Source organism: Anas acuta, chromosome 6, assembly GCF_963932015.1.
Source record: "Anas acuta chromosome 6, bAnaAcu1.1, whole genome shotgun sequence".
Lineage (NCBI taxonomy): Eukaryota > Metazoa > Chordata > Aves > Anseriformes > Anatidae > Anas > Anas acuta.
The window spans coordinates 10776951-10790141 of NC_088984.1; the positions used below are offsets into that span (position 1 = coordinate 10776951).

The following is a 13191-nucleotide window of genomic DNA, read 5'->3' on the forward strand; positions in this document are numbered from 1 at the left end:
CCCCCCCTCAGGAGGCGGCTCCGGGCGCGCGCACGCGGGGGGCCCTTGGAGGCTGTTGGGAGGGGGCGGGGCCGCGCGCATGCGCCCCGGCGGCGGCGGCGGCGGCGGGCCGGGAGCGGGGCCGTGCGGGCGCCATGTTGTGGTTCGGCGGCTCCATCCCCGCCGCCATCGCCGCGGCCAAGCAGCGTGGCGCCGTCTTCGTCGTCGTCGTCTCAGGTACCGGGGGGCAGCGGGGGGACAGCGGGGGGGGGGCTCGGCTGGGCTCGGCTCGGCGCTGCCCGGCCCGGCCCGGCCCGGCGCGTTGTGCTGTGTCAGGGCCGGGCGCTGCGCCCCCGCCTCGGCTCCGTGAGGGGACGGCGGCGCCGCGCGGAGCCCCCACAGAGCCCTCACAGAGCCCTCACGGAGCCCGCCCGGCGCTGAGGCGGCTCCGCGGGTGCCCCTGGGGCACGGAGCCTTCGGATCCTCGGAGGTGTTCGGTGGCGCCTCAGTGCCCGGCGCTGCCCGGGGCTCGGTGGGTGGCTGAGCAGTGAGCGTCGCGGCTCGCTCCTGGTGTCTCTGCGGAGCTGCGGCTCTGCGCGGAGCTGGCCCCGTCCCTCAGGTGCGGCTGGCCGGGTTGTGCTTGCAGGGCCTTGGTGTAAACAACGCAAGGATGTGCGTGTTGGGCTCTGGGAGCCCTGCTCGAAGGGTGCTCGAAGGGTGCCGGGGGCCAGCACACTGCTGGCAGCGGCGGGGGTTGTGGCTCAGGTGGATCCACGCTGGAAACCCCACGCGTGGCCGTGGCCTGGAGAAGCGCTGGGGGCAGCTTTCTGTGCAGGACACGCTCTGTGCTCTGGTTTTGTGCACTTTGCCCAATAATCTCCATCTGGAGAAAACGTTAATAAAGGGGAGCAGTTAGCAAGAGAAATGACAGCTATAAATCAGTTGTGGTTTTAGGGTGGCTGCTGTGATGGACGGTTACTAGAGCCAGTCTTGATGGAAAGTGCTGAAGCCCGCTGGGCTCGCTTCATTTGCTCTGGTTCCTGCCACCATCTGTCTGCACCTCTCATCCTGCTCCCTGCACTTCTCTAAACAAGTGGTGCAAAATGAAGAACTGGATTGTTCGTTCTGATTCTAGAGTATTTTCTAGCCAAGCAATAAATAACATAGCTGTTTATCTTAACGATGAGGAGGTGCTGCGTGAGACTGCAGTTGCATGTTGTTCAGCCAGTTTTTTTTTTATTATTAACATTTCTGTTTGCAGCTGTAATCCTCACACTTGTAGTTTAGTTTTTAAACCTTCACGGCATGGTTCTGATGATGCAGTTGTGTGAGCGTGTTAACGATCCCATCTCGTGAACACCCTGAGTACCTTGGAAGAGGTTCTGCAGATGATTTTCTTGCCTTCAGGGTTAGAAGACTCCTTTAATGGTTTGAGTTACTTCATCTGAAGTTGTGTGGTTTTGGTGTGTTTCTTTTTTTTAATGGAACTTCTTCAGATGCCTCCTCTGTGCTGACTGAGGTGTTTGAGATTGTTGTTTCCAAAACTTTGACATGTTCTGATAACAAAAATACCAGGCCACTCATAACCAGTGCGTTTTCAGAAGTGGAAGAGGAAGGGGAAAGTGTAGAAAGGACTTCAAGCTAGAATGTTTGTTTTTAGAAACATTTGTGGAAATGGTTTTGCTTATAACTTTATTTGTAGTTGATTTTTTTTTTTTTAACAGAACCCAGATTTGCAATCCCAAGTTATTTGTTAGTGTTTTCTATCCAAGCTGTATCAAAGCGCTTTTCAAGCTGGCTGTGTGGGATGCCGTGAGGAGGAGGAGGAGGTGAGCAGCTCAGTGCTCCAGCCCGTGGAGCGGGCAGTCCTTACCCCTAGTGGGTAGTTATGAAACGGTGAACGTTTTGTGTGAAGTCAGCTGGGCTTGTTGTCTTCTGTAAGGGAAACATTTTTCCCTGATGACTGTGTGCTACGCGAGCTGTAACTTAGGACGTTGTGAATTTTGTCAAGTCCTGTTGAGCTCAGCCTCTAGACTTCTCTGATGCTTTTTGTGCTTCGTTTCCAGGATGTTGTTACTGCTACAAAACCGTGACAGATGAACCTTAACCCGCAAATGGGACAAGGTTATTAAATCAAAAAGCTACACGAGTGTTTTTTCTGTGGGTAGTCACAACATTAAACCGTGCTCCCTGACATTCAGGCCTGCAATACATGAGTTACCAGCATTTTTGTTCCCGGGGCATATCTCTGAGATGTGCTGTGAGTGATCTCCAACCTGCTTTTGTCTTTCAACATTCTTTCTCCAACTGCAGCAGTTGTTGGGATGGACAAGTTGTGTTAGGCAAGCACTGAGATATTTTTAGTAGCCTAATCGGATGAGCACATGTGCTCCGAAGAAGTGCGTGCAGTGCAGGGGCTGCCTGTCCCTGAGCATTTGGGAATGGGGAGGAGGCTGTGGCGCTCTTGGCACGTCAGCTGCATCCATAGGCCACAGTGGGAAGCGCTGCAGCCACAGGAGAACGAAGGGCTGCTGTGTAAATCATCCTAGTTAGTAACTCGGGATGTGCAGAGTAAGAGCAATAGAGCCGAGTACTTCCTTAGCATCCACAATCCTTCCAGTGAAAAGCCACATTTCCAAAATCGGTGTATTTTAGATGCCTTTCTTGCTGAGCAGCGTTATGGCCAGCCAGTTGTAGCCTTGAGGGAGCAGGGCTTCACCAGGGAGCTGCACAGAAAGCTCTGATCTTTAACGAGTGAAAAGCACTGCATGAAATAGCAACTGGGATGAAACAAACAAACCGTTTGTTGTTGAATAATGGACTTGTGCTGGAAGCCAACGTGTGACTCAATTCTTCATCAAGAGCACAGGCAATCCCAAGCTGCTAGGAAGTACTAGAAATGAAAGATAAACAAAAGCTTGTAGGTTGGTTCGCTTGTGGAAAAATAACAAACTCATCTGAATGTATTTATTAACCCAAGTCCTCACTAAACAGGTGCTTGGGAAGGTAAAAGGATGACTGGCATTGTTTCACCTGGTTAAAATAACGTCCCGAGTGTGCGTCACCAAAACACTTTCACTTTTCCTGGCTTATGTAGCTCTCCTACTGCCGATCTGGTTCTGGTGGGTTCCTGACTCCTTTTAAACAAAATAAATGGATTTTTTAACATTATTAAACTCTGAAGCGCTGTTTGCTGAATTATGTTTTCCATGGGGTGAGAAGTGCAGTTCTCTCTCTGTTAGCAGCTGCTGCACCAACGCGTACTTATATTTGTAAGGACTGGTGAGCAAAGGATGGTAGGTGAAGGCTAGCGCTGGGGAGGCACAGTGTTTTGATGACTGCTGCGAGTTCTCCATGCGTGTTTGGAGCGTACACCAAAGCAGAATGTTAAAGCATGAACGTATTCCTGTAACATGAAAACAAGGCCCGTCACAAGTTGGGCAGTGAGGTGATGCCACCGAGCTGATCTCCAGACTCGCTGTCAGATCCACTCCCTTGATCTCTCCTCCGTCAGTGTGTCCAGTCCCTTCTGTCCATTCAGTGCATCAGCTGGAGTGAATTGCCTTCAGATTACAGTAAAAAAAAATCAACCCATTTGAAAATGATTGTGAGAGACTTTTGCAAAGCTGATTTCAAGTGGTTGAAGCAAAGCTTAAATCAGCTTAAATCAGGCTGGAGGCATTTGCTTGTGGCACAGTTTGCTTCATGTGTGCTGTGTTTTGCAGGTGAGGATGAACAATCCACCGAGATGGCTGCGAGGTGGGAAGATGAGAAGGTGACCGAGGCTGCTTCAGATGGTTTTGTTGCTATTAAAATCGACACCAAAAGGTTTGATCCTATTCTCATTCTGTTTCTTACATGATCTTCCTTTGATGATGATGAAAGTAGGAGGCTTTTGAAGTCCTGTCCCTGATTTGAAAGTAGTCTAAATAACATGTTCCAGAGCATGAGTGAGTTTGGTGCTGCTGGAGCCAATGGAGTCAGAGAAAATTCAAAATTCCCAGGTTTCCTGTTATAGTGTGCAGAATATTCACTGTATTTTTCCTACTGAATTTCAGTTTTAGAATACTAGAGTTTTAGAATATAGTAAAGAATATTTGAGGATGTCCTTCATCAACAGAAAAGGATAGCAAAAAAAAAAAACAGGCCAAGAAAAAAAAAGGAATAAAAATGCAAGTACTTACAAGGCAATTCTTGGTTTGCCCAGCTACATCATGAATTTGAAAATTCTTAGGAATTCATTAAGATAGGTCTGTAAGGCCCTGGAGAAAAAATGCTTCTGTCTTGTGACACGCAATGCAGAAGCAGTAATATTCCTGGACGAGTTACTCAGTTTTGTTAGTATGAGCACCCCAGTTCTTGTGCAGAAAACACGTTGACATTTCCAAAAGTTGCATTATTTTGGAATGCTCTATAGGCATTTTAGAAGAATTTGTCTTATTTGCACACAGTACACTTGATGTCTTTTTCTTGAATTGCTTCTTAGCATTACTTCCATAAATAATAATCTGTAGTCAACTGTGACAAGCAGGGATTGTCACCATGTCAACACTTACGCAAAATGTTAATGAGAAGATGTGTTTTTTAGTGTTCTCTCAAGTATTTAAATAGTTTTGTGTGTGGTGGTAGGACAGTTATTTTTATGTTGAAAGACTTAAAGTTGTTGCAAAGTGATTGCTTCTCCTAAACATGCATCTTTTCTTTCAAACAGTGAAGCATGCCTGCAGTTTTCTCAAATTTGTATCCTTTGAAAACAATTTAGATACTGCATTATGATCATAGCTGATTGAAATCCAGAAGATAATAATGTTCTTAAGACAAATAATTACAGGCAATGTTATTAAAGGTACTTCTGAGTGCAGAAAAACGTGTAATAAGATGTGTAGTTCAGAATTGCAGAGGAGGAGGAACAAGTGGGTTGGGTGCTGCCAGATACATAGGTATGAGGTTAGGTGAATGTCTGCCTGTGTTAGGTAGGTTGCTGTTTGTAGCTCAGAAATGCTGTGGGATGCTGAGAAAGGGAGAGCTGTACCTTGGCGTGCATCATCATGGTATTGTAAAGATTTCGGTAGTATCTACATTAGAAGTCATCTCACTTTAAAACAAAATCTTTCAGCTTCAAAGTGTGTAGTTGGTTGGCTACGCGTGTGTTGGAGTAATTTATTTTGGCTCAGACCATTTCAAGGAAAAGAAGAAATACCAATCAGTTGTACGTAGTGTTTTCCAGCATATTTGGTAGCTCCTTTTTTCTTTCTCCTCTGGCACTTAATCCTAGTAGCAGGTGGAAATAGAGTATTGGGCTAGAGGATGCTGTGGGGAGCACTTCTGCTTTTGCTTTAAATGTCACTCTATAAATTTTTGTTGTTTGTTCCCCTTAACTGTAGCTGTGCAGATCCTGTAGTGTGTGTTCCATCCAGTTTTTTTATAGGAGACAATGGAATCCCTCTGGAAGTAATTGCTGGCAGTGTTTCTGTAGAAGAGCTCGTTACCAGAATCCATAAAGTCAAACAGGTAACGCTGGCTGGCAGGCTAGAGCTGTCACACAGATACGCATGCGTGTTCAAGACAGGCCCTTAGCGTGCACCTTGGGGAAGTCTGAATTACTGGGTTTATATCCCTCCAGCAACAAACTCAGCAAATTTTAAATTCAATACAAAAGCTGAACAGGTTTGAAAGCACTGTGCAGAAGTGCTGCGCTATGTTGTGTTGTTTCACAGATTATATTTTTATATTGATTTGTGTAACACCTACAGAAATGAAGTATATCAAGAACCCTAAACTGGAACGTGTGATGTACTACAAACATAGGTAGTTTTTATCACTTTGATTTCAATTGTGAGACTACAGTTAGGAAAAAAAATTAATATTCTGTGTCACACTGAACAATATAGGATAATTATAGTTTTATATTTTAAATAAGAGTGATTCTCCAAAAATAATTCAGTAGCCTTGGCTTTTGAACCTGAGGAAAACACCTGAAGTTTCATAGTCTGGCTTTTCACCCCAATTTCCTAGATGCACGCAGAAAAAGGGCAACCTCTGGAAAATCCCAGTCAGTCATCTGCTCCGTGTCCCTCATCTCAATCTGATGGTGCTCCAGAAAACGTGCAATCCACAGCAGCAGGGTTCTGTGACTCTGCTGAGTCTGTTACGTCAGAGACAGTAAGGCCTTCTGCTGCTAACGGTTAGTATTGTTACCAAAATTATACCTGATTTGCTTGGAAATTGCTTTCCTTGTCTTACAGTGTTATATGTTACGTAAAAGACAGAATGGACTTGCTGAGGAAAAACTTGAGTATAGGAGATGCTTCTTACAGGACTTGTCATTCTCCTCCTGTTGTAACACGAGAGGCGTGCCCCGTTTACCCATTTATAACACAACACAACCTGTGTGTGCTGTCTTGCGATAACATTCGGTAAAAGAGGTTTCTCTAGGTTAGTAACCTGAACCAAGAGGGGGGGAATGGCACAAAGAGTTTAAACAGCAGAATTTCTTATCTTCTTGAGATGTTCTAGCTGCTGCCAGTTATGGCTAATAATGAGCGTTTGATAATACTTCTGTGCTAAGAGGCATGCCTTTTCTCTTGTGCGTTACCTTCTTGTAAATCACTTGAAGATGGAGCAAATTCAGGTCAAGCAAGCCAGGAAGCTGCTCAGTCTTCAGATGCACAAGCGAGTGGTGCTCAGCCCGCGAATGACCTTGCACTCAAAGTAGAAAGGTAACTCTTCTTTTGTAGCCTTTCAGTGTACTGTATTTGTTTCTCGGGAGGCACTTCTGGATCAGACAGGCTCAGTTACAGGATTTTGGTGCTGATTCTGCTGTCATCCAGCAGGCATTTATGTGGCCTTATTTTTGTTTGGATGTTTGAGATAGTAGTAAGGTTGATACAAAACCCAACTTTTAAATTAATTTCTTGTATACTCTGAAAGAAGAGGGTGATCTGGAAAAACTATTATTGTCACTACTTTGATACAACTTTGCAATTATTTTGATAGAACTTGAATTCAGACTGTTTTGAAGGAGTTAAAACACTGAAGGGAAAGTATATGTAAGACAGATACTGTTTATAATATCCTACCTAAAACCAGTAACACATATGTAGTAAATATATTTTAGTAGCATAAATCATCCTATTTTTAAAACTTCATACTTAATTTCCATGTTATTCCAAAGAAGTTGGACAGTGAGTGTAATTTTACCTGTAACAGCTCAGAAAATGCACTGGCAAGACTGATAAGAAAGTCAGTGTTTTTATGTAGATACTGTCATTCCTTTTTTAAACCTGTATTAATCTTAAATTGTACCATATTTGCATACACCTAAAGCATTTCTTCTGGGCAGAAGAAAAGAGAAGACTGTGTGGTAGTTCCCATTTTCTTTTAAAATGACAAAACGACAGCTACTGTACAAACAAAAAAGTTTCTCCTTTTATCAGACTGCTCGTATTATTTGGTCGTATCTGTTCCCAGACTTGAAATATGTTGCACCTCAGTATGTTTTTGGAAATCAGTCCTCATTTTAAGGCATCTTTCTGGAGAAACGAGACACATGTGCATCTGTATTACAGCTGAGTGCTATGTAATATTTGTTCTCCAGTTTAGGAAGTGATGTGCAGAAGAAACCCGACACGTTACATAGTTAAGAACAGATTGAGACTTGCTTGGTGTTTCTTCTACCACAGGTCATAAATAGTATTGCTTATTGTATGTTCTAAAAGTTGATTCAACAATAAGAATATGTGATATTATTCATTTTCTGAGCGGAAGAGGATAGAAGGAATGTGTTAGAACTACCATTCAAAAACTGGAAGCTAGGGGGTGGATCCCAACCTCATGGTTTTATGGACTGCACAGCCACATGTGGATGGATCATTACCCTTTACACTAGGGGTTAGCAATGTGTTCCTGTTTCTGTTCATTTTCATGTGTTTCCTTCTTCTGTGTTTGCAAATGCATCATCAAAATTAAAAAAAATAGTAATAACAGTAGATACTGTGATTTTAAGACTTTTCACTTTGTTTGTAAATTTAGGATAACAAAAAAGCTTGAAGAAAGGCGAGAAGAGAAAAGGAAAGAAGAAGAACAGGTAACACAAAAATGTAAAATTGCTTGCAGTATTTATTTAGATACCTGTATTTGAATAAATGCTTAATTCCCGTTTAAAAAAAAATATATATTTCAGTCTTGTCCAAGGCAATTTTGTGGTCCTGTTTTTATTGTCTCTGTTCTTTATGCAGAAAGAAATTAAGAAAGAAATCGAACGGAGAAAAACCGGTAAAGAAATGCTAGAGTACAAAAGACGGCAAGAAGAAGAATTGACAAAACGGATGTTAGAGGAAAGGAACAGAGAAAAGGCAGAAGAGAAGGCAGCTAGAGAGCGTATAAGACAACAGATTGCAATGGTAAAATTTTGTGTTTTGAAGGGTAGCTTGCTGCTTCTCTCTCTTGCAAGGGCCAACAGCATACTAAAAAAGTAAACTTTCTTGTTAGGAGAAACATTGAAAGATCTTATTTTTTTTCTGTTTGGAATCCCGTGGCCTTGTGTGATAACAATCTGCATTTGTGGTTTTATAGTAGCACTTGTTGTGTATAAAATGAAGCTTCTGCTTTCATATTCATGATGATATCTATCAGAATGAGCATACCAACTTGTCTTCTACATTGTTGGAGCCAAGTGGTGGATTATCATTAAATATTAAAAAAAAAAAATACACAATTTAACTGAGATCGGAAACAGAAACACAGGGAGTACTTCATTGTGGAGCATGCCAAGGAATGCTGGCTTCCAAGTGGCGGGGGTTATTTTTTGTTTTAAATTTGTATCTACACACAAACATCTATATATACAAGCATTTCACAACATTTGAAATTCCACCTCATTTCTAAGTTTTGGCCTAGAAAACAGCAGCACTGCAACTTGTAAGATTTTTTTTCCCTTTCTCTTCCCTGGAATGTTAAACTTCCATGGGAAGACCATCTGTTAACTACGTGGATGAAGTGACTCATTGCAAAGCGTGTGTCATCTCGTCTAACGATGGGCTCATGCAGTTTGGCAGTGAGCACAGCTCTGCAGCCTGACTGTCTCTCCTACTTGTATCGGTGCTGTTGGGTTTGGAGTACAGGTTGTGCTTTAGTGAGAGTTAAACTACAGTTTATGGTAAAAATGAAGTTTTGTTTGGTCTTTCCAAAGGATCGTGCTGAGAGAGCGGCTCGCTTTGCAAAATCCAAGGAAGAAGCAGAAGCTGCAAAAGCTGCAGCTCTTCAGGCTAAACAGGCTGAGCTGGAGGCCAGAAAAGAAGCATCTCAAAAGGAACGAAGGTGAGTTGTTGGAAAGAAAGCAGAAGTGTATGTTTTTGGGAAAAGGTTTAAAAAAAAAGTTTATATAAGCTTTAGGAAATTAAATAGTATATCCTAATCTGTTATTTGATGCTAGGTTGGAATGTTTAGTGACATGAAAAGTAGCTTTCTCTTGCAGTGGTTACTGACAGCTATCTACGTGAATGTTACGTTCTCTGATAACTTGCATTGGTTAAACATTTCTAATGGTGGTGCTCACCTCCTTTTCTTGCATGTTTAGTAGAGGAGAGCTTTTTCTGTCTGAGCCTTGATGTGAATGCCATGCACAATGGGCTGGGTAGGGAGCTGGATAAGGTGACTGTGTCCGAACCATGCCCGAGTGCATGGTACAGGCCCAGTTGTGCAGCTGTGCGTGGAGTTGGCTTGGAGCTGTGCTGATGATGGACCTCAGACAGAAATGCTGGGCCTTAGCTAGCTGAGAATAGTTATTTGCCAAGCCAGCCTAAGTGAGGCTACACAAAATCTTGTGTGGTTTGTATTTCTTCCATGTATTTACTAAATTCTGCATATCAACGTAAGCATCCTCTCTGAATATCGGTGGGTTTTGGATTCTGATAAAAATGCAGAGGAGATGCATTGTGATACGTAAGCAGGATCCAAATTCGTAAACCATCGACACTGCCCTAAGTAGGATGACTGTTCCCCCCACGTGACTACTGCCCAGCTAAAGCCCCAGGAGCGGCTGTCTGTAAGTGCTGACTGACCGTGGTGCATGTCCCGCAGCCTGGTAGCCAGGATTCAGTTCCGCCTGCCAGATGGGTCTTCGTTCACTAACCAGTTCCCCTCCGAAGCACGGCTGGAAGAGGCAAGGCAGTTTGCTGCACAGGTAAGTCAGTGTCTCATGTTGATGCATGCTGATTAGTGTGGTGTAGCAGCACCTAGTCAGTAAGTGTGGTGGGATTGCCACCAGCTGCTTGCCTTTTTCTTTGTATGAAGCAGGTTTGGTTAGCACCTTTTTCTGCTGCCACCAGCTGCCTTTGTGTAACTGGTGAGCTGCAAGATACGAGAAATTCTCCATTTCTTCAGGTGGACAGCGTTGTCATTTTGATAAAAACAAAACAAAACAAAACAAAAAAACAACAACAACAACAAAAAAAACTCCTTGTCAGTAAAGCGAGGGGTGCTCAACTGGCAACTCGGTGATTGTTGGAAAGTGAGCAGTTAGAAATAAAGTGTTTTATTCATATTTTCACAGACGGTTGGTAATGCTTACGGCAATTTTTCGCTGGCGACAATGTTTCCCAGAAGGGAATTTACCAAAGAAGATTATGGAAAGAAATTACTGGAGCTCGAGCTGGTACCCAGCGCTTCAGTGGTGCTGCTGCCGGTAGGTGCTGGGGTTTGGTTGGTTTGTTCTTCACTTACCCCCAAGCAGTGACACTGTTGCTGTCTAGCTGCTTTTAGTCAGTCGTTAAAACATTCAGCTTGAATTTTGGTCATTCCTTTGTCTAAGATAGCCTAATCAAGACTATAAAAAGGACTTTTTTCTGAGATGGATAGGTGGTGGCATAGGGATTTTTTTAATGTGTAACCAAAGGGGTTCTTTTCTCATATCTACTGAAAAGCTTCTAAATTCGGTATGAAGTACTCTGTCTAAACGAGTAGCGCTTTAATACCTGAGAAGCTTGCTCTGTGTTCACGTCCAGGCGGGAAGACCGGCTACTTCGGTTGTTCAGGCTTCAGGTGGTGATCTGTGGAAGTTCTTGGGCACAATACTTTATCCCCTCTTAGCAGTCTGGAGATTTATTAGCAATTTCCTGTTTACAAGTCCACCTCCCTCACAGTCTGCTGCGAGAACCGCGCATCAGCAAGACCATTCAAATCCTTCAAAGCCCAGCAACAGTGAGCAAAGCAGGTAATCAAAACTGTTTTGGGTGGCCGTTTCTCAAAATACTTCTTAGAAAGATTTTTGTCTTATGTTGGAGAACTGCATGCCTGTCCTCCTCGAACTGCTGCTCTGTCCTGGCCTTTTCTGGCCACCATCCTTCCTATGGATGGTGGATAAACTGGTGGCTAGTAAACTGCACTGCAGCCCTGCTGAGGGTGTCTTGATTTTTACGTGTGTGATTAATCCAACGCCTTACTGTTTGCTTTGATTTCCAACTACAGAGCAGAAAAAAAGCATTGTCTTGCAGTCATTTATGACTAGGGAGTTCAACTGTAGCTACAGGTGTGGGCACCATCACTTGAGCCAATGCTGTTTGAAAGATTGGATTTTCAACATTTTTATGTTGTTACAGTGTGGTTGTACACAAAACACAAGCAGAGCAGCTCAGCTGTTGCATGTGAAGCAGCCATGTATTACCTCATCCTTTCCAAGGAAAAGGAGATTCTGTCAGTTTGTCTGACTCCTAAATGCCACATTTTCAGCTGGGGAGAGCTTCCCTGTGAGCCAAAGGGCTGAAGAAGCTTGTTCTGGGGGAGAAGAGAAGGAGGAGGCCTTGCGTGCGCAAGAGAAGCCAATGCAGTAACTAGGGGAAAGTGTCAAACTTCACTGTCATTTGTACCCTAGGCAAACAGTCAGGAAACGAGTCATGGAGAAGCGAGGGGAAGACTTCAAAAAAGAAGGCAAAATCTATAGACTGAGGACTCAAGATGACGGAGAAGATGAAAACAACACTTGGAATGGAAATTCTACACAACAAATGTAGTTTTGAGTAACTGCAGTAACTACTGTCTGGCTTTCTTTTTTTCTCTCCTTAATTGATCTAAGTCAACTACAGCTTCTGGACAAGTGGGGCTTATTTCACACCAAGTGAGTTACTTAATTCTTATTCCTGCAGGGGAGGATGGAATAAATTTGCCTAAGTCAGAGAAATGAAGGGGGTGGCGCTGAGACTTAGAAGGCAAGTTAAGACTGAAAATCTACATCAGCTTTCATAATCAATACCCTATTGCCCTTAGGAAGGCACTTTTTAATCTTTAAATATTCTGCTACATAAATTTAAGGGTCAGATATATTAATATAAAGGTTGTGAGAGGGGAATGACTGGTTAAAATGAGGTTTTCAGAAGCACTATAAGTAGCAAATCAGGTAACTAATTTATGTTTAACTTTTTTCTTGCTTCTGCAACTGCAAGCAAAACCTTGTAGTTTTTAATTCCCCAAGCACTCAATAAAATATTTTCCAGAAAACATAACTGTCATTTCTTGTAACATTCCTCTGAAGTACTGGAGTCACAACCAAGTAAACAGCTAGGCTTAGGCACTAAAACTTAAAATACAGTGAGCAATCTTTTTCATAGAATCATAAACGTTGGAAAAAGACCTTCAAGCTTTTTCTTGCAGTTTAAAAGATCTTACTTGGGAGTTGTTCCTGTTGAAATCTGGTCAAATGTGTATAAAAAATTGTTACATCCAGGAGATGGCACAGAGAGAAAGTAAGTACTTTCTTCTTTCTCGCATAAAATAGAAATATTGCTGGAAAGAGGGACTGTAATAGAAGAATGGGGAAACTTACTTTGGAAGTGGGAACAAAGCTTTCCTCTGTGGAATTGTGCATTTATATTTTTTGTATGGGCCTAAACATCACAGGTGTTCTGTGCTGCTTCAGCCTTCTATTTAAAGATGCTTCAGTGAAGTATCACTACAAGTGCGAAGGCAGAGGGCTAGGCCAATTTTCATTTTTTAATAATTTATGATAAAATTCAAAAAGAGGAATAGAAAAACCCATGCTGTACAGCGTCTGTGAGAACAATATCCTCCTCCACCTGTTTTTACCAGCCCTACCTTGTCTTCGAACCATTAAGGTTCAGTAGAGCTTCGTGGTAATTCTCTCAGATGCCTTGAAGAGACCAGCAGGACACCAGGGAGGGTGATGAAGACGAGCAGATGAACGGTCAGGTTCAAAGTTCT

The 13191-nt window shown here is 43.1% G+C and overlaps 1 protein-coding gene across 2 annotated transcripts; it reads left to right on the plus strand.

Moving 5' to 3' along the window:
• Positions 1-53: 53 nt before the first annotated feature.
• On the plus strand, positions 54-12476 carry UBXN4 (UBX domain protein 4). Of its 2 annotated transcripts, none has more exons than XM_068687368.1 (13): positions 54-216; positions 3705-3807; positions 4691-4719; positions 5372-5490; positions 5995-6163; positions 6596-6698; positions 8011-8065; positions 8217-8381; positions 9170-9297; positions 10060-10162; positions 10532-10663; positions 10983-11191; positions 11849-12476. In XM_068687368.1, the coding sequence occupies exons 1-13, from the start codon at positions 135-137 to the stop codon at positions 11985-11987; spliced, it is 1536 nt and encodes a 511-aa protein (XP_068543469.1). In that variant the 5' UTR covers positions 54-134; the 3' UTR covers positions 11988-12476. The 2 variants fall into 2 exon arrangements, with proteins under 2 accessions (XP_068543469.1, XP_068543470.1); XM_068687369.1 differs by having other exon boundaries at positions 11121-11191.
• The last annotated feature ends 715 nt before the right edge of the window (positions 12477-13191 follow it).